Source organism: Cryptosporidium ryanae, assembly GCF_009792415.1.
Source record: "Cryptosporidium ryanae isolate 45019 chromosome Unknown contig_25, whole genome shotgun sequence".
NCBI lineage: Eukaryota > Apicomplexa > Conoidasida > Eucoccidiorida > Cryptosporidiidae > Cryptosporidium > Cryptosporidium ryanae.
Window position 1 is genome coordinate 246,882 of NW_027125541.1, and position 19,136 is coordinate 266,017.

The 19,136-nt window shown below is 30.6% G+C and overlaps 9 protein-coding genes across 9 annotated transcripts; 6 read left to right on the plus strand and 3 right to left on the minus strand.

Annotated features, from left to right (window-relative positions):
• Window positions 1-117: 117 nt before the first annotated feature.
• FG386_001581 (uncharacterized protein) lies at window positions 118-1,149 on the plus strand (the record flags this gene model as incomplete). Its single annotated transcript, XM_067340974.1, has 1 exon — window positions 118-1,149. The coding sequence occupies one exon, from the start codon at window positions 118-120 to the stop codon at window positions 1,147-1,149; it is 1,032 nt and encodes a 343-aa protein (XP_067197322.1).
• Window positions 1,150-1,204: 55 nt separating this feature from the next.
• Window positions 1,205-4,460, minus strand: FG386_001582 (uncharacterized protein; the record flags this gene model as incomplete). Its single annotated transcript, XM_067340975.1, has 2 exons — window positions 1,205-1,212; window positions 1,250-4,460. 2 exons carry the CDS (start codon window positions 4,458-4,460, stop codon window positions 1,205-1,207), a joined length of 3,219 nt encoding a protein of 1,072 aa, XP_067197323.1.
• Window positions 4,461-5,528: 1,068 nt separating this feature from the next.
• FG386_001583 (uncharacterized protein) lies at window positions 5,529-5,972 on the plus strand (the record flags this gene model as incomplete). Its single annotated transcript, XM_067340976.1, has 3 exons — window positions 5,529-5,634; window positions 5,690-5,810; window positions 5,879-5,972. 3 exons carry the CDS (start codon window positions 5,529-5,531, stop codon window positions 5,970-5,972), a joined length of 321 nt encoding a protein of 106 aa, XP_067197324.1.
• A 428-nt stretch (window positions 5,973-6,400) lies between these two features.
• FG386_001584 (uncharacterized protein) lies at window positions 6,401-7,083 on the plus strand (the record flags this gene model as incomplete). Its single annotated transcript, XM_067340977.1, has 3 exons — window positions 6,401-6,613; window positions 6,675-6,842; window positions 6,904-7,083. The coding sequence occupies 3 exons, from the start codon at window positions 6,401-6,403 to the stop codon at window positions 7,081-7,083; spliced, it is 561 nt and encodes a 186-aa protein (XP_067197325.1).
• A 306-nt stretch (window positions 7,084-7,389) lies between these two features.
• On the minus strand, window positions 7,390-10,671 carry FG386_001585 (eIF4G eukaryotic initiation factor 4; the record flags this gene model as incomplete). Its single annotated transcript, XM_067340978.1, has 1 exon — window positions 7,390-10,671. One exon carries the CDS (start codon window positions 10,669-10,671, stop codon window positions 7,390-7,392), a length of 3,282 nt encoding a protein of 1,093 aa, XP_067197326.1.
• Window positions 10,672-11,734: 1,063 nt separating this feature from the next.
• FG386_001586 (uncharacterized protein) lies at window positions 11,735-12,881 on the plus strand (the record flags this gene model as incomplete). The annotated part of the gene is made up of 2 exons (XM_067340979.1): window positions 11,735-12,502; window positions 12,564-12,881. 2 exons carry the CDS (start codon window positions 11,735-11,737, stop codon window positions 12,879-12,881), a joined length of 1,086 nt encoding a protein of 361 aa, XP_067197327.1.
• Window positions 12,882-13,118: 237 nt separating this feature from the next.
• On the minus strand, window positions 13,119-13,568 carry FG386_001587 (uncharacterized protein; the record flags this gene model as incomplete). The annotated part of the gene is made up of 1 exon (XM_067340980.1): window positions 13,119-13,568. The coding sequence occupies one exon, from the start codon at window positions 13,566-13,568 to the stop codon at window positions 13,119-13,121; it is 450 nt and encodes a 149-aa protein (XP_067197328.1).
• A 1,480-nt stretch (window positions 13,569-15,048) lies between these two features.
• FG386_001588 (translation elongation factor 1 beta 1) lies at window positions 15,049-15,792 on the plus strand (the record flags this gene model as incomplete). Its single annotated transcript, XM_067340981.1, has 1 exon — window positions 15,049-15,792. One exon carries the CDS (start codon window positions 15,049-15,051, stop codon window positions 15,790-15,792), a length of 744 nt encoding a protein of 247 aa, XP_067197329.1.
• An 861-nt stretch (window positions 15,793-16,653) lies between these two features.
• Window positions 16,654-18,099, plus strand: FG386_001589 (uncharacterized protein; the record flags this gene model as incomplete). The annotated part of the gene is made up of 1 exon (XM_067340982.1): window positions 16,654-18,099. The coding sequence occupies one exon, from the start codon at window positions 16,654-16,656 to the stop codon at window positions 18,097-18,099; it is 1,446 nt and encodes a 481-aa protein (XP_067197330.1).
• Window positions 18,100-19,136: the final 1,037 nt, after the last annotated feature.

The window sequence follows — 19,136 nt, forward strand, 5'->3', positions numbered from 1 at the left end:
TTCACTTATTAACGTACATATAAAATAAAGAACAAACTTACTTCAAACTTAAAAACATATACCATACTGCGTAATTCCACATTTAAAAGTGAATCTTAAACGAGTCAAAATACCATGATGAGAAAAAGCGACGAATACCTCAGAAATGATTTACTTGTTAAAAATTATAAAGTCACTAATATACTCGGACAGGGTGCATACGGCGTTGTATATAAAGCCGTTGACGTAAACAAAAGATACAGCAATAAAAACAATGAAAACGTAAACGTTAGTAACATTGACGAAAATAATTTCGCTATTAAAGTATTTGACAAAGACTTATCTAAAAAAGGAATACATCCCAGTATACTAAGAGAAATTGGAATACTAAAAGAACTTTCTACATATAATTTTAGTGGAATCATCAAGCTAATTGATGTTATACTTGAAAAAGAGCGTATATACGCAATTTATGAATATGGTGGACCATCATTACAAAATTTTTTTGAAGATAAATATAATAAACAAACTATTAATATGCAATTTGGTATTAATATTTTCTTCCAAATTGTAAATGCTGTTAAATTTTTACATAATGTTGGGATTGTTCATCGTGATTTAAAACCAGAAAACATACTTGTGAATGGTGACAATGATTACTTTAATATAAAAATAGCTGATTTTGGCCTTGCAAGATCAATTAGAAATCACTCCCATACAAACTATACTAGTGATGTAGTTACAATATACTATAAATCGCCAGAGTTACTTGATTATTCAAATAACTACAATTCGTTTATACTACCGTTTGCAATTGACTATTGGAGTATTGGAGTCATTGCTCTTGAACTATTTAACATTATTATAAATAAAGTTGACTTTAATTTAAGTAATAGCAGTAAGAGGAGAAGCAAAAGAATTGAGAGCAATAAAGACATAATATGGCTACCTTTCTTTCATGAAGGCAATGAATTGTCTGTGCTAAATTCAATACACAACTTTTTAAACCCAAATTTTAAAATTGAAAATTTAAAAAAAATATTGTTGCCACTTTATGAATCATTTCCAAAGATATTTTACCTTATCTCGGAATTATTGGAAATTGAACCAAGCAAAAGGTGCTCATGTATTTATGCTTTTGAAATATTAAAGGAATATGCCACTATTTAACTCTTTGGGAAAAATGGTGGTGGTACAGTTTTTACGTAATATCCGTTACTATTACTCAGTTGTCTTGGTAATGAATTATACCTCTTTGCATAATAGTAACCCCCACTATTATTATTATATTCATAATAATAACCAAAATTACTATGACTATTATTTACTCCGCCAAAATTCATATTCAAATTCTTTTTCATTGAGTTCGATCTTGATAGTACAGCTGAAGATGGATTTGATGATTTTGGTGATGATGTTGCTGGAATAAATGAATATGTTGTGGTCTTTGAAGATAAAAATGAATTGTTGTTCAATCCACTTATATCATTATATTGAATCAATGGCGATGATGATATTGAATTAAATTCCGTTTTATTGGCTCCGTTAGCTGTTACATTATAATCATTTACTTTATTATTTGTTTTTAGACTCTCTAAATTATCTTTTCTATTTTCACTTTTATATAAATGTGCTTTGTTTTCACAATTGTCATTGTCATTTGAATTATCAATAATGTTATTAGAAGCATTAAATGAAAACTCTGATGGAAAGGTTACATTCAAATCAGTACTTTTAATTTCCACACTATCTTTTTCTTTCTTTGAATCATTAATTATATTATTATTTTTTATATTTTCTAATGCAATCTTAAACATTTCAGTTGCCGAACCTATTATTTTATCTGTATCACTTAAACTGAATTTTGATACACCAGTTTCCATAATTAATTCAACCTCCTTCAATTTTTTTATTTCTTCTGATAATATTTTTACCCTTTCTGATAAATCAACTATTTGATTATTCCTTTCTTCCTCTTTCTCAATACTATAATAATAATAATCGCTATTATTATTACTGATTTTACTATCTATTATTTCAATGATTAATTCCTTTTTTACTAATAATTCATTATTAATATTAGTATTAAAGGCATGCTCACTTTTAATTTCAATTTCTTTTAAATTAACACTAGACATATTTATTTGATTTTTATTTATTATTTCAACATATATATTTTTTTTATCCACTTTTAACTCACAAATATAATGCATTGGACGACTTATTATCTCTACAAACGTATTATTTTTACTCACTGATAACTCTATTTTTTTTCTATAATATATAACATCTTCATTGTCATATGTATTCTTTAAATCCTCGAGTTTTAAATCATCATCTTCGTAATCCTCAAATAAATAATGATTTTTATTTACATTATTCCTAGTAAAACTACTATTATTATTTCTGCTTATTGAATTAATTGAAAAACATGAATTATTACTATTGCCATTATTTATACTTTGAAATAGTATTCTTGAATTCTCCAATTCACGTATTCTTTCTATTTTTTCATTCTCAACTTGATTTATTAAATCATACACAGAATTTAATAATGAAATCTTCTCAACATTCAATTCATCACACATTAATTTATAATTACGATTATCTTCTGCCAATTTATTGTTATTTTTTATTAACAAATCGTTGTTCTCTATACATTTAATATTTTCCAATTTTAATTCTTCATTCTCTCTATTTTTTATATTTAATCTTTCATTGTATTCATTCATTAATTTATTCTTCTCTTCTTCAATATTTATACTCGTATTATTTAACTCATCGTTTAATTTAATGTACATATCCTTCTCCTTTTTTTCTGTATCTAACATGTTTTTTGTTTCTGTTATTTCTAAATTTAGATATTCTATCTCTTCTGATTGTCTTATATTCTCTTTTGTTTTTTTCTCTATTATTAATTCTAAGTCTTTAATTTCCTTCTCATATTTGGTTTTATCTTCGTCAAATATTTTTAACTTAGCATTTACATAATTGTTTAATTTATTCAATTCCAAAACCAATTTCTCGTTTTCAATACTGGTATTTTTAACTTTATCACTTAACTCATCCTTTAATTTATTTATATATTCTATTTTCTTTTTTAATTCAAACAATTCTTTATCTTTTAAAAACATACTTTCGTGCAAATTATTTACTTTTAAATGATTTTCTGATATTATTGAGTTTAATTTCTCTTCTAGTATATATCTCTCACTGCTCAGTTGCTGGTTTTCATAGATATACTTGTTTATATTATCGTCATTATCCCTATATATCCTATTTTTTACCAGTAAAAATATAAAATTACGCTTCTTTTTCAACTCTATTAATTCTATTATCCTATTCAACTTATATATACTCGTTATTTTTTTATATTTATTATTCTCCATTCTCACATTAATTTGGTTCTTTACTTGCTGTCTCCATAGTGTAAATACATATTGCAGTTTTAATAGTCTCTCCTGTGATACCTTTTTCTCTTGTAATTTTATTTCACTTGATGATATAGCCTTTGATATTATACTAGTTGTGTCATTTATAATACTTTCCTTGTTTAATCCTGTTAAATTTTTTTTATATTCTGTGTTTATTGAGATATTATTACTATTTTTTAATCTATCTGACACACTTGAACTTTTTTCATCGTATTTAATACGATTATCACAACAAAAAGCATTAATGTTATTGTTATCCTCAAATTTATCATTTTTTTTTGATTTATTAATATATTTATTTATCATCTCTATTGCATCTGATAAATCTTCTGAGTTTTCCGATATATTCTGTTTTATTATTTTTGTTCTCATTAATGTATTCGAACCGCTGGTCTTAACTGATATTCTAGATACTGAATCTTCAGGCTTTATTCCCATTGATATCCTATTTGATTTATCCACACTTGCTATTCTCTTTTTTGTATCTACTGAGGTAATCTTACCTTTACTATAGTCATTATTTTTAATATTGCCTCTTAGGTTATAACTGCTATACATTTGTTCTTCTATATTCATCACCGTTTTTTTACAAGAATAAAATATTAAGTATATCTTTGATATTTTAAAATTTTTTTTCGCTTTCTCCTCCATTAATTTAATATTTTTAACAGAATCCACTGTATCAGATTCTGCTAAAAAATTTTTATTTACACCAAATCTTTCCAGGCCCAATATCCATTGTTTTTTACCTAGCTCCTCTATATCATTCAATAAAATACACGGAAAATTAAAAATTGAATATAAATGAACTTGGTCCGAACCATTATTTACATTATTACTCCTGTAGCTCTTATTCTCTTTATTTACATAATATATAGATATCTCTAAAACATCGTTCAAGTCGTATTTGTACCTTGGAAGTGCAAATGGCCAAGAATTAGCTATTTTTATATCATCGTTCTTACCTTTTATAGTCAGTGATATATCCCCTATCTCATCTTCATTTACTAAAGTCGGTTTTGGAATTGTTAAGCTAATTTGTCTCATTAATTATGCCAAATCGTACATATATTTAGACTTTTTTTTATGTTTATAAGCTCTTTCTAATATATCTGTACATCTAAACACTAATGTTTAATTATGTTTGCTGTTGAACTAGTATTCACATATATACATTTATTTCAATTCATTCAAAACTAAATGAAAAATAAACAAGCAATCAAATCTCTACATAAAAATCTCCAAGTTTTTAAATTATTTCTTAAACATTTATCTTATTCTTTATCTTTCTTTGACCTGTATTGCATTTGTTTAGTGATCTTAATTAACAACATAATACCGCTAATTGCACCTTACATACATTATTAGCCCACAAAGCCGTCAATGTCGTGATACTAATCTTTTATTTTTAAAAATAAAACAAAAAAAAAACTTATACTTTTCAATAATCACTGCTTTAAATTTCAATGCATTTAAGTTTCAATTTTGATTTTTTTATGTCAATTTTTTATATATACCTTCTTTTACGATGTTTTTTTATATTGTTTGCTCTCAGTGTTCTGTCTATCAATCATACCCGACAAATAATGATAACAAATAACTAAATTGTCAAGTAACGCGAAACTGATCTATTTATTTTGTTCACACCAACCACTGGTGTACTTTGTTGTCTTTTCATACAACCTTTTTCTGATCATTTTAAAATGCACAGTTGGCGCCGAATAGCTTACTATTAATATTTTTATCACTGAGGATAACCATAATGTATGTTTCACTAATACCGCAATAAAGGTCTCTATAAAAAAAAAAGTACTGTTTTTTTTAAATGATTAATGTATTAAATATAATTAACAAGTACAATTTAATCACTCAAACTTTTGAAAAATTATTTTTTTTAATATTTTTTGGACACTGACCAGCAACCTGCGTCTAAATTTGCCAAATATACTTTAAATTAAAACACTGGTATTTTGGTGAACAATTACTGCAACGTGGAACTCATAGCACCAATAAATTTATGGTTTTATTCTATTAATTTATATCAACTAATTGTTGTTTTTACTATTTGTGATACATTTGAATATATGTACATTGCCTTACACTGACAAAATAAAAATGAATCAGTATCAGGGACTTCATACTCTATTACTAATACAATATTCAAACGACATAAGCACTCGATCTTATATGGATTATGATTCAGTTACCCAGGCGGTTGACGGTATGTTGCAACTATTGAATATAATATCTAGTTGATTTTATTATTTAAATAACAGGACTTTGCCAAATATATGAACAAAGTATCAAATGTGCCTTCTCTAATTTAAAAGAGGTCACTTATAGTGTTGATGATCTCATTAAGTATGTCAATTCACTTTATGATATTTGCATGTTAACGTAAGTTTACCTATAGCTTTTCTTATTGTCAATTAAATTCATTCCAACACACTTTAATTCAAATTCAGACGTGATGGTTCAAATAAAAGATACATACCACATGATCGCAAGTGGATTGTTGACCAAATATTTCTTAAAATGAGAAGAAAGATTATAAACTAATACATTTTTTAAATATTTCTTGATTTTTTTATTGTTAATAAAATAACTGCAATAATTCTTTTTTATTTCATTTTCATTTAACTGTCTATCTTGTTTCTTTAAGAAAAGAAAGCATCTTTCCCGATAACCTAAATTACTGCACTCATTAATTATAACTTTTCTTGACTAACAATCAAAATTATAATTTAAATTTGTTTTGTGGTCATGAAATTGTAGAATAAACAGTATACCGTTATATTTGGTGCATGCACAAGAAATGCATGCAAATTTACATGTGGAAATAATACATAAGGTGACAATAAAAGGTAAAAATATACCTATCAATAATATAGGTATTTTAAAGTTGAATTTACTGTGCACTCGCAATTTTAAATATCCACAATACATATATAAATCAATTAATTGTTACTTGAGAAAGTCTAGGAAAAATGAGATTAAAGCTCCTTATAGGTTTAATTGGGTTATGTGGTGCAGTTAGTTGTGAATTGATGAAGGCAAAAAAGTATAACTACGGAGAGGATTTATGCGACTTCGATATGAAAAGTGTAATGAAGAGGATTCCGTCTCTTTCAGATTTGTCCATAGGTGAAATAGTTGAAACACACTTGGATAACGAAAACTTTGAAATAAGGTCAAAAGGAGTAAGTTTACTAAATAACAAGCAAAGTCGCGGAATAAATGTTGATCGCTTCTTTTTTATAGAGATTAATTAAATCAATATCTTTGAGTGAAATCACCCCACCATTAGCCACAACTCCAAGTACCGATCAGTGCTTTACAATAGCATTCGGTCAAGAGGGGGAAATAGAAACATTGTGCTCAGATACAGTAGGTGCAAGAAATTATATTATGAAGAAGATCACAATGAGTGTAAGTTTTATTTGTTTGTTAAAATATATAAATCACCTATTATTATTCATTTAAAATTAAGATTCTCTGTTTACATTTGGGAGAAATGAGAAAGGAAATATCAGGAATATCACCACTGGAACAACAAGCAAGTATGGAACTTAGGGGTAAAATTCCAGAAGAAGGAAGTATAACAGTCCACTTAGAAGGAGTAAATGACATACCTAACATTGAAGTAGTTACTAATTCAGTTAACAAATGAACTGCAATATCGTTAAATCACAATAACACCTATTGTCATTAGATGCAATTAGCTTTAACTACGCCTTTTATATGTTTAATCAAATGAATAAATAAATACAATAAGTGAAAAAAACACTCCCGTTTGTGTATGTTCTATAAGCGCTTCAACAATTTAGTGTGTGGAAACAAGTAATCACTGTGGAAAAAAAAAACAATATTTTAAAAAATATTAACAAGTATATCATGTTACTGAGAAATAAACTAAGTAACATTACTATAAATCAACAAATTTTACTAATTATAAAAGTTAAAAGAAAAAGAATTTTCATTTTTGCTGATTCTTTTGTCTCGACAAATATAACTCTTCCTGTGACGTCATGTAACTATTATAAGCAGAATTTCCAACGAGATTTGACCTCTCTCCAACAACCACTACAGAGCCATATTGGGCAGCAATAGCTGCACCACCCAAAACATCCTCTACATCAATATCCTTCATAATATCTGCCAATGCCTTGGCTTTTTGTTTATGCACTTTTTTAACCCATTTGTGCTTTCTTAGATCAAACACATCCTGAATTAAACAATTAAGTCTTGCGGATATTTGCGTTCTCTGTAGCTCTTTTAATCTTCCAAACCACTGGTCAACTATCATCTGTGACTTTTCGTTGGAATCCAAATAGTATCCAGTGGTCATTATTAGCTGACACAAACACTCTATCGCATACTCGTTTGGTTTTTCCTGTGTCATGACCAGGTCGAATACGAGCTCATTTAAACTTCTCATTGGGAACATTCTTCTGATAAATAGTTCACCAATAAGTCTAATTATACCTAGCACGTGTAGTTTTCTTTTCCTATAAATTAATTCAATCTCTTCGGAATCGTAGCTTTCACGCTCTTCATCAGTAGGAGTCATATTTTTCGGGAGATTCTTAAATTCATGTTCACATTTCAACAATAGTGCTTTTCCAAATCCCATAGTGACTTTATCACCTTTAATTAAAACTGGACTTCTCCATTTAAGTATTTGGCACAAATCTGCGTACATTTCCGAAAAATCTGGTTCTGTAATAGCCTTGTCTAACACTTGTTTTACCAGTTCTTCTAACTCACTAACATTTGAGATATTATCTATGCAAACGGCCAGTTTTTCTGCAATTACAGGGAATTTTTCCACTGTTATTTTGTTTAGCAGACTTTTGACAGTTCTTCTAACTGTCTCGAGAGAGTCAACAACTTGATTTCCTTGATTTGTGCGTCTCCACAAACCAACACTAGAGCCAGGTTCTGAATTTCCATTTCCTGAAACTTCTGCACATTCTACTCCATTATCGCTGTTTTCATTACAACTATGATTTGTGTCCCTAGAATTTGAGGATTCGCCAATTTTTGTGGAAGAATCAACATCATCTCTGTTCTCATTTACTACCTTACAAACACTATTTCCGTTTTCTTGAGTAACAGATAGTAGTACTTTTTTATTTTCACTGGAACCGAGACCATTGTTCTTCGTCAAGATCTTTCCGTCAGAAGGATGAGCATCATTGTTGTTATTTGCAGCTTTTTCCCTTGAACTATTGTCTCCAACTACGGCTGTATCATGATCATCCTTGCTCGCAGACTTATTCTTTGATTCAAAGTCACTATTTGAATCCGTAATACCAACATTTGTCTCCGAAAACAAAGCATTATTTCCGTCAGTAGCTCCCTTCGAGCCAGCAATTTCATCTTTTGAATCCTTACTTTCGCTCGTTGGGTTGTAGTTGTTGCCATCATCTCCATTGTTGGTGCTGTTGTTACTTATTACGGAACTATTCCTTCCTCCTGAACCATAACGCTTTTTGTTTCTTTTACTTTTGTAGTCATCGTAGGGTGCAGGACTATTGTAACTTTTGTTTTCCGCAGAATAACTAGACTCAAACTCCCCCTGATACTTGTTTACATTATTTGAGTTGTTTACCTGTTTACCGTGTACTGAATTGTTACCATAGTTACTATTGCTTTTATTATTGTGTGCCTTTGCATTACTATATCTATAATTTTGCTTATGAGACAATTGACCCGAAATCTTCCATGAACCGTTGTTGCCATTGTTATTAGTAACTCCAAAGTTCCTGTTAGAGTTGTAATAGTAGTGATTATTATAGCCTTGGGTAGAACTATTACCAGTGCCTCTATAATTGGAATTACTATTGTTTTCGTGTTTGGTCTTTATTTTACTCTCATTACCATTGTTATTTAATTGTTGTCTGGATTTTCTATCATCACTTGTCTCCAGTGTCTTGCTTTCGCATTCGTTCTTTCCAACATTTTGTGACCTGCTTGAATTTTGTTCTTTGTTTGCAGAAATCTTACAAGCATCTTTACTCTTACCGTTATTATTGAAAGCTACCTTATTGTTGTCTCTGACCTTTCCGCTTGTATTCGAATTATTGTTCTTGGATCTTGCACCAACTGTTTTTGAATTTGAATCTTGTTTTGTCTGACTATCGACTTTACGTGTCTCAAAATCCGCATTAAAGTTGGTGCCATTATTGACACTGCTATTATCTACATTGTTCATTGAATTCGTATTTGATGTCTCAAAATTGTCATTGTTCTTTTCAACCTCTATAACACTCTCTTTCACACAGGGTGTATGTGAAGTACTTTTGTCTCCATTACCAACACATCTTGTGGGAGAAGAGGTAGTTAATTGTTGATTTTGGTTATTTTTAAATTGGTGATTGGCACTTTGAAATTGGTTACTTTTGCAGTTCTGTTGCCTGTTTTTAGCAACTTGATTCTGATTTCCTCCACCTCCGGTACTGCCACCACCGTTATTCACCTGTTTTCTATAATCAGCATTGTTATTATAATAATGTTTTTTACTATTGATCTGATAGTGATACATCTTACCACTGATACCACCTCTTTTTTCATGATTAAATCTATCACTGCGATTGTAGTACTGTGTTTGATTGCCGTTACTGTTGTTTATATTGTTGCTCGAATTGTTATAATGACAATTTTGACTGTGTTGATTATAATAGTTATTGCCACTAGTGTTATTCTGGTGAGGACAATTGCTGTCATTATTACTATTATTATTTACACATTGTGGATAAGTCTGTTTGTTGTTATTCTGAACTTTAGTGTTAGTTTGTTTAGTGCGAGATGAATTATTCAATTGATAGTTCTTTTCGTTCTTGTTCTTGTTTTGGCTGCTTCTCCCTTGATCTCTACTATTGTCACTGTTATTGGCACTGTTGTCATTTTTTGTTTGAGCTTTACTGTTATTTACATTACTATTAGCATTAAAATAGTCTTTGTTATTGCTTTGTTTTGTATTGTTACCTTGTCTCGCTTCAAAGTTATTCGCATTGTCTTTTTTTGAATCAAAGTTACCACTCAAATCGTTTACTGAATTATCAACAATAGCTACATCCTTTACAGTGTACCCTTCATTTATGTTGCTACCTATGGAGTTAGAGTCATTCGTTGAGCCGTTATTCTGAGTTTTATCCTTCCTTTTATGAACTCCATTAAGTGGTTTCGGATAGGGACGCCTAAACTTTCTTTTCTTATCATTAATAATTCGCTCCTGATGTTTCTCTACCACCATATATCCTAAAATTTTTGGTCTAAATATTTATAGAGAAATTCTCACCCTTTTTAATTACGGGCGAACAACACATACATTATTTTCCCCTATTTTTTTCAGAGGGAACTTTTTAAATGAGGGGAATTGGAATCTTTTACTGTTGTTTAAATAGGGGGCCAAACTAGGTACCTTAATAATCACTTTAGACAGTAATTATATTTAATTTATATAATAACAAGTAAACCGGCTTATTTACGTATAGATTATATCATTCACCCTATTATTTCATACAATTTACTACCGTTTATACTTGTTTTGTAATGTGTTTATTAGTATACGCTCTTTATATACATCTTCACCTAAACTATAGATAGCATATAATACATATACATACCCGCATATTGTTTTGACGTTCCCGCCTAACTGCAACCACTAGATAACATTACCGTACCGTTTACCATTAGTTTGTATTGCAAAGTTGCTTACGCGGCAGCAGGCTTTTATGTATTGGTAGTGTTGGTATGACTATTTGTTATATAGGCCAAGACTTGTAGATAAGTATTCACTAAATAGTTAGGATGTGATGTCTGGCGGGAAACGGTTTTACCTTATCGTCAATTTAAACATGTCAGGTTAAACAAATACATGTTTAATCAGTTAAATGTCATTAAAACCTTGCATGGACACTACAAGAGGAGGTGCTTTGTGACCTTTATGACGCCACTTTACTTTAAGAGGGCCATTTTCAGCGGCGACTTGCATTCACATACAAATAATCGTCCGGAATATATCCGAAAAAGGTCAAACTACATTTAAGAAATTCAGCGAACCATTACTTCTGAGCGTGCGGTGTCCTGAAAAGAATACGGTATGTTGTATCATTTAACTCAAGTTACCTTCACGCCGTCCCCACTTTCTCTAGAACTATGGCTTTGTTCTTCCCGGTGTCACATTTTGTCTAGTGTTCAGGCGGTAAGGTATTAATAGATAAATCTATTTTGAGTATAATTTATTGGCTTTGACTTGAAAATACAGAATTAACGACACTACTTTGATTATAGATAATAATTTGGAGAGTCTTTTAATGGGTCAAAGCGAACAAAGTAGGGAAACTTTGGAGAATGCTGCAAAAAACGTGTTATTGCACAGCGAGCCTATTTTAAACAATGAAGTTATTTGTGGACCTACAGGCGAGAAACTGAAAGATGTAACGATAAGAGAGTACTGTAAGAATATTAAAAATATGGGTTTCCAGGCCTCAAATATAGGGAGAGCAATAGATGAGATAAACAGGATGTTGGATTGGCGTCTCTCAGACGAGGAAATCGAACCTGATGAATCTGAACCGTATAATGATATCGAGTATAGAAAAAAAGTTAAATGCACAATATGGCTCAGCTTTACTTCAAATATGATCTCCTCTGGTTTGAGAGAGATGTTTGTATACTTGGCTAAAAACAAGTTAGTTGATGTTATTGTCACATCTGCAGGTGGGGTGGAGGAAGACTTTATCAAGGTTTTGGGAAGCACACATTTGGGAGAATTTAATCTGAAGGGAAGCGAACTAAGAGAGAAAGGATGGAACAGAATAGGAAATCTAATTGTTCCTAATGAAAACTACATTAAATTTGAGGAATGGTTGCAACCATTGTTGGATGAGATGCTTGAAATACAAAAAAATGAATCATTTAACTGGACACCATCTAAACTTATAAATTTTCTCGGAAAAAGAATAAACAGTGAGGATTCTCTTTATTATTGGTGTCACAAAAATGACATACCCGTTTTTTGTCCCGGTTTGACCGATGGGTCTCTAGGGGACAATTTATTTTTTCATTCATATAGAAACCCGGTAAGTTATGTACCACTAAAATTTCATTTTTTCACTCAGTTCATTATGAAATGCTTAAAAGGGTCTTAAAATAGACGTCGTTGAGGATATCAAAAGAATAAATGATTTAGCTACATTCATCAGAAAAAGTGGAGTCATTATTCTCGGAGGTGGAGCTCCTAAACATCACGTCTGCAATGCAAATCTAATGAGAAACGGTGCGGACTATGCTGTTTACATATCAGTTGCCACAGAGTATGATGGTTCTGACTCTGGAGCTTCCCCAGACGAGGCTGTTAGCTGGGGAAAAATAAGAGCTGACAGCAATCCTGTGAAGGTATTCGGGGACGCCACGATTGTTTTTCCTATGATATTTTACTCAACTTTTGCGTGTAAATAGTCCACAATTTATTTTCATTATACAACATGATAACTAATTTATTCATTGTTATTGACTTTTATAATACAATTATATACAATATTTTCACACATAATGTAAATAATTTTTTGTTTAAGGCGAATCTAGTTAGGTGTTTTACGTCTACTTTCGTTTAAATGCCCTGAATATGTCTATTGTGCACTTTTCATCTATATTAAAAAGTCTTAAATAACAAAGCGAATAAGGCATTATTAGTAACTATATGGTATAGTTTTTAACGACATTTACATACCTGTATCTAATATACTTAACAAAGCCATACTTGGAATCAGGTTGAGTCCATCTCGTTTCAATTATTTTCCCTGAAAAATTTTCACTGGTTCTCGTAATAGTAATAGCCAAAACATCCTTATTGTCGGTTTTAATATGTTTAAATTTTATAAACTCAAGTTTGTTAACCCACGTTCCAACTTCATCATTCTTTTCAGTAAATGTAACCCCCGATAAATCCCAATTCATTGTTTGAGTAGGTCCTATAAATGGCTCGATTTTAACTTTCACCTTCTTTTCGTCAACACAATAATTCAATTTGAGTGTATACGTCCCTTTATTTAACACCTTTCTTTTCACCAAACTTAACCCTATTTTTTGCAAAAATGCATCCATATCATCGGAATACTCTCTTATTAATACCCAGTCCCCAATCATGTTGTTAATGCACTCATCTTTTTAATTTAACAGTCATAAAAGTGTTGGCATCATTTCCAATGATTTAAGAACAATCATTCGGTCAGAGTAATTAAAGCAAAATTAAAAACAAAAGAAAGATTAACCTACCTTTTTCGTTCTCCTTTACATGCATAGTTACATCGGACATCTTCTCCTTCAGAATGTTTTGTGTCAGAACTTTTTCCCCGTACTTTATGTCATTTAAAAGCTTTGGAAACTCAACATTTGAAACATCTGAAAAAAAGCGTTTAATGTATTTATTGTGCTCACATTAATTACAATCCTAATATGCCTTTACATACCGTTGGGGGAGCCTTCTATTGGAACAAACATATTATAGTCCTCGATGTCCATCATCCTTGTGTAACAGTACTTTAAATCTTCTATAAAGTTAAGTCTGCTTACTATTTCAATATTATTATTCCCTTGTGGATCTAGTGATGTCACACACATTTCGAGTTGGCTTTCACATATAACATTACTCGCATTATCTGAGGCACCAAATAGATTCGAACATGTGTTAAGACAGTTGCACACCATATTTAAAGTACTAAACATCTGTATCTAGTTTAATCTATATTGCTTCCCTATGTACCTTAATATAACTGTTTTTATATTTGCAATTTACGATCACCGTTGTACCAACTCTGTCAGTGTTGCTCAATACTTAAAGTTATTGTATTTCAATCAATCTCTTGTGTTTTTAAATTATTCTAAAATTGTTTATCTACAATCTAAATACATTTCTTATCCTCCAAATCTTAGATTAACTCACACTTCACTTTACGTTGAGGTTTTAAAGTATTTTGCCGCCACACAAGCTCACGGTATCGAGCTTTAAATGAAGGAGGGGGAGCGAAAGGTATAAAAAAACGGAACTGGAAAATAGAAAGCAGCGAATTAAAGTTACACGGAGTTAACTACTGCTCGTTCTACTAACATTCGGCTTATCAAGACGCAAACTCATGAAACCACTCAAAATAACACCGAAAAACAGTAGTAATAAATGATTGCAAAATACAACCTGCAATTACAGTCACAAAACCAAAAAATCAACTCAATTTACGCATCCTAATTACAGCATCACTTGACGAAAATAAAAATGACAGTAAAATTATCTTTTAAACCAACAAAATTATGGTAAATATATGACCCCCTACCCGGCCTTTTTACCTATTTGGCACTGTATTTCGTCTCTAAGGACTATAAATAATAATATAAAAAAATAAATTATTGAAGCTAAATGAAATGGCGCCAATATTAAATTTTAAAAATTAATACTAAAATTTAAATACAATTATGTAAATAAAAATAGGACAAAACAAATATAATTGTAGAAGAATTCAGTTGACATTTGTTTTAAAACAACCAATAAAGCGGAAAATACGAAAGTAGATAAATAAATTATTAAGTACTGGTTTTTATTTAATTATTTTGTTATTTTAGCAATAGAGTAAAAATGATGAACAAATTTGGAAATATTTCTACGGATGAAAATATGAAAAAGTTGGATGATTACCTATCAACAAGATCATATATGAGTGGTCCAACTCCTTCTCAAGATGACGTGGAAGCCCTTCATACTATTTTGAAAACAGGTTGTCCATGCAACTACATTCATGTTCAAAGATATATATCACACATGTTGAGCTTTAGTATCGATGAGATGAACGATTTTCCAGGAGAGCCATTCATGAAAAAAAAGGAAAGTTCCAAGCAAGGCAAAAAGTCAAATGATGATGATTTTGATTTATTCGGAGACGATAATGACGAGGACTTAGAAGCAGCAAAAAAAGCTATGAGTGACAAGAAGAAGGCATTACAAGAGAAAAAAGCTAAAGAAAAACCAGCTAGTAAATCATCTCTTGTTTTAGATATTAAACCTTCGTCACTGGATGTTGACTTAGATCAGGTCGCGAAAATGATCAGGGATCTCAAAATTAACGGTGTTGAATTTTCTGAAGGTGAAAAGAAAGTGCCAGTCGCATTTGGTTTATTCAAATTACAAATGGGGGCAACTATTATTGACGACTTAGTAAACACTCAAGATATCGTTGATTCTATTGAAACATTGGGAATGACAGATGAACAGAAAAAGAAGTTTGCTGAGAAAGACGATGCTTGTGATGAAGATGAAGACGAAGAAGAGGAAGAATACGGTCTTGTTCAGTCTTGTGAAATTGTAAGCTTTAACAAGTTGTAAGAGAATAACTGACAGAGAAACTGTTGTTATAATCGCTGTTTAAGTTTTCTAATTAATGCAAGACAAAGTTCCTAAACATGTTTCGCAGACAAATAGAAATTATCAAAACATCCTAATAAGTTACGTTGACATTTATTACACTTGATACTTGCTTAGTTTTCCTGTTTTTCATTCTATCTCTATCTAAACCTCTTTTTGAAATATTTCTGGTAATAATAATCAATTTAACTATCTAAGTTTGTTTTTTATGTGGAAAGATCCCACTTTCTCTGAAATAGTATTAAGGGCGGTGGCTTAAGGGCCCTAGATTTGTTTCATTGACCTACTGCGAATTACATGAGCATGGAATTCAGTGCGTAACCACCAAATAACCAACTAAATGTGTGTTGGTTATTGATAATACGCGCAATTCCCTTAATATAAATCAACTCTATAATTCACTTTAAACGAAATTTTCAAGGGTCGGTTATATTTTAATTGTATTACATGCAATAAAAGCAATAATGGCGCCTAAAAAAGTACCGGTAAAAGATATAATTAATATTGTCTTGAGGTTTCCCACCAAAAAAATAAGGCGTGAAAAAAACCACCATAATTAAACGGCATATTCTTTGATTCAGTTTTCTCTTTTAAAATAATTAGGATTTGAGTTAATGCATCAATTGTTATTTTTTGTTTAAACATTAAATAACTGAGTATAAGTTAGGGAAAGTAGCAATTAAATAGTTGAAATTGAGGTAAATACAATAATAGTTGTGGAAAAACTAGAATATTGGGTAATAGTATATTTTAAAATTCAAAGGTCTTACAAAAATAAGGAAGTCATTTGATAGAAATAATTACTACTTTAATATTGGAAAAATGAGGTCGACAGAACAAGTTAAGCTTATAGGGAAGTTGGCTTCTTCCGAACATACGTCGACAGCGGAAAAAAGGTCAAGGATTCTAGGTCATCCACCTCATTGGAGAAAATATGAATTGGCAGGAGCGCTTCCGGTTGGATCTTCAACTAAGTTAATGGCACTTCACAGTCAGTCGTTATTGGTTAAAAGCCAACTTTTAAGTTCAGACAAGCAACTAAGGCAACTTGTACTGAATTGTCTAGGCATAACTCCAGATTTAGAGCCTGCTCAGTATATATTGACGATGTTATATGAATTACTAAGGGACGATGCAGGACAATATCAAGGTTTTGTGGAGACAATAAAGGGTGTTGCAGTATTTGAGAAGTTTATACAATTCTTAGATCGACCAAAGGTAGATACCTATTTGTCGGACAAATTATTGTTCTTTTTATCTGGTTTAATTAGTCACTCAAGCGAAAATTCATTTACGCAAGAGAATATTATAGAGTTGCTTGACCATCTATTTAGAATTCCAGAGAACAAAAAAAATCAGATTTTAAACAGTGACGAGACGAACAACAATCCTAATAGTGCGTTGAACTTAACTGGTGGTTACTGTTCAATGATAGGAGCATTGGATGTTTTGGGTAATTTGGCTAAAGTAGATTCATACAGAATGTTAATGTTAAATTATCCAGGTGTAGTTGAGTTTCTTTCGGTGAATTTAAACCCAGGTTCACTTACATCTCATATATACAAAGCATGTGTCGTTGTATGGTTGTTGTCATTTAACAAGGAAGCAATACCTATATTGGTATCAACGGATTTAATTAGAAAAACAGCAAAGTCAATTACAAACTGTCGTTCAGAGAAGGTAGTTAGAGTTACATTGAATTTGCTCAAAAACGTAATGGATAGTGATTCTGCTGTAGAGAGTATAATAGATATTGGGTTGTTACAACACTTAACTATCTTAGAGTATGAAAAATGGTTGGATCCCGAGATATACGAGGAAATAAGACAAGGACAAATAATTATTGATCAAAAGCTTAAACAGTTCTCGAACTTTGACAGATATTGCATTGAGCTTGATAAGAAAAGGTTAAGATGGTCGTTTTTACACACAGAAAAATTCTGGATTGAAAATGTTATGAATTTTGAAGCTGAAGAATTCCATACAATAAAAAAAATAATACACATTCTTAAAACATCTGACGACCCGACAACATTGGCCGTTGCATGTTTTGATATTGGAGAATTTGCCAGATTGTATCCTATGGGTAAACAGATTCTTGGAAAGCTTGCAGTTAAGGAAATACTTATGACTTTAATGACTTCAACCAATCGCGAGGTGTCTAGAGAAGCTTTGCTTGCTATTCAAAAGCTCATTCTAAATAAATGGAATCGCTCATCCACTAGTAACGTTTCCAATAACCCTTCATCCGTTTCAATAAAACCATGAGCATATCCTTTCTCATGTATTTAACTGCTTTCAATGTTCTATGAGTTCACCCGATAAAGAGCAAAATTTTGGCACCGTTATACACCAATTTATAACTCATTGTTTTTTATTCTTTCAATGTTTAACTTTTGGGAAGCCGTTCATAAGTATAAAAGTCACTTCAAACACGTATTTAATTTTAAATGTGTTTCTCCTACAAAAACAAAAATGCCAAAAGGAAAACATAAGTTTACGTTGTGATATTGCGTATCAAGAATGAGGGGTACCCTAAAAGAATATTGATAGTCAACTAAAATTACTTGTTTCTACCAACATTTTTTCTAAATAAATTTGAAATCATTAGTAAATTAGTGAGCTGCAAACAAAACGGGCGAGAATATGCAACAACAGTCATCTTTATTTGAACTTCAAGTCGACACCTTCTAGCCCTCGTATCATTAATTCTAAATATAAAACCGTAAATTTTTAATATATTATTATTACTAGTACTAGTTCTAAGTTAACCTGTTTCCTTATTTTTATAATTTGTTTTTTATACTTTATTTTCGCACCTCTGAAAGCAGACAAACCTAAATAATCATGCATGTGGATTTGCATGCAAAACTAATATAACGCATTCAAATAATTCGCATGTATGAGAGAAAAATTACTGGTGCCATTCTCCATTACAAAGAATAAAATAGTTATAAGTGAAATAATTATAACATGAGTTGACTAAATACAATAATACGCAAATAATAGTGGGGATATGTAAATGGAAAAAAAGTGACATTTTGTCGATGGAAATTAAAAAAAGTATAAATAAAAGTACACCCACATATTACTTACACAATTTCTAAAAGCCATAATGACAATATAAAAAATTATATGAAAAAAGTTAACTGCTCTTTTTTTACATTTAATTAAAATAAATTAATATTAAAGAACAATAAAATAAAAAGTACTTTTACAAATATAATAAAAAGAAACAGTAATACATTAAATTCAAAGCTTATTTCTAGTTTATTCAACTATAGAGTAGTTTTTATACAAAATAA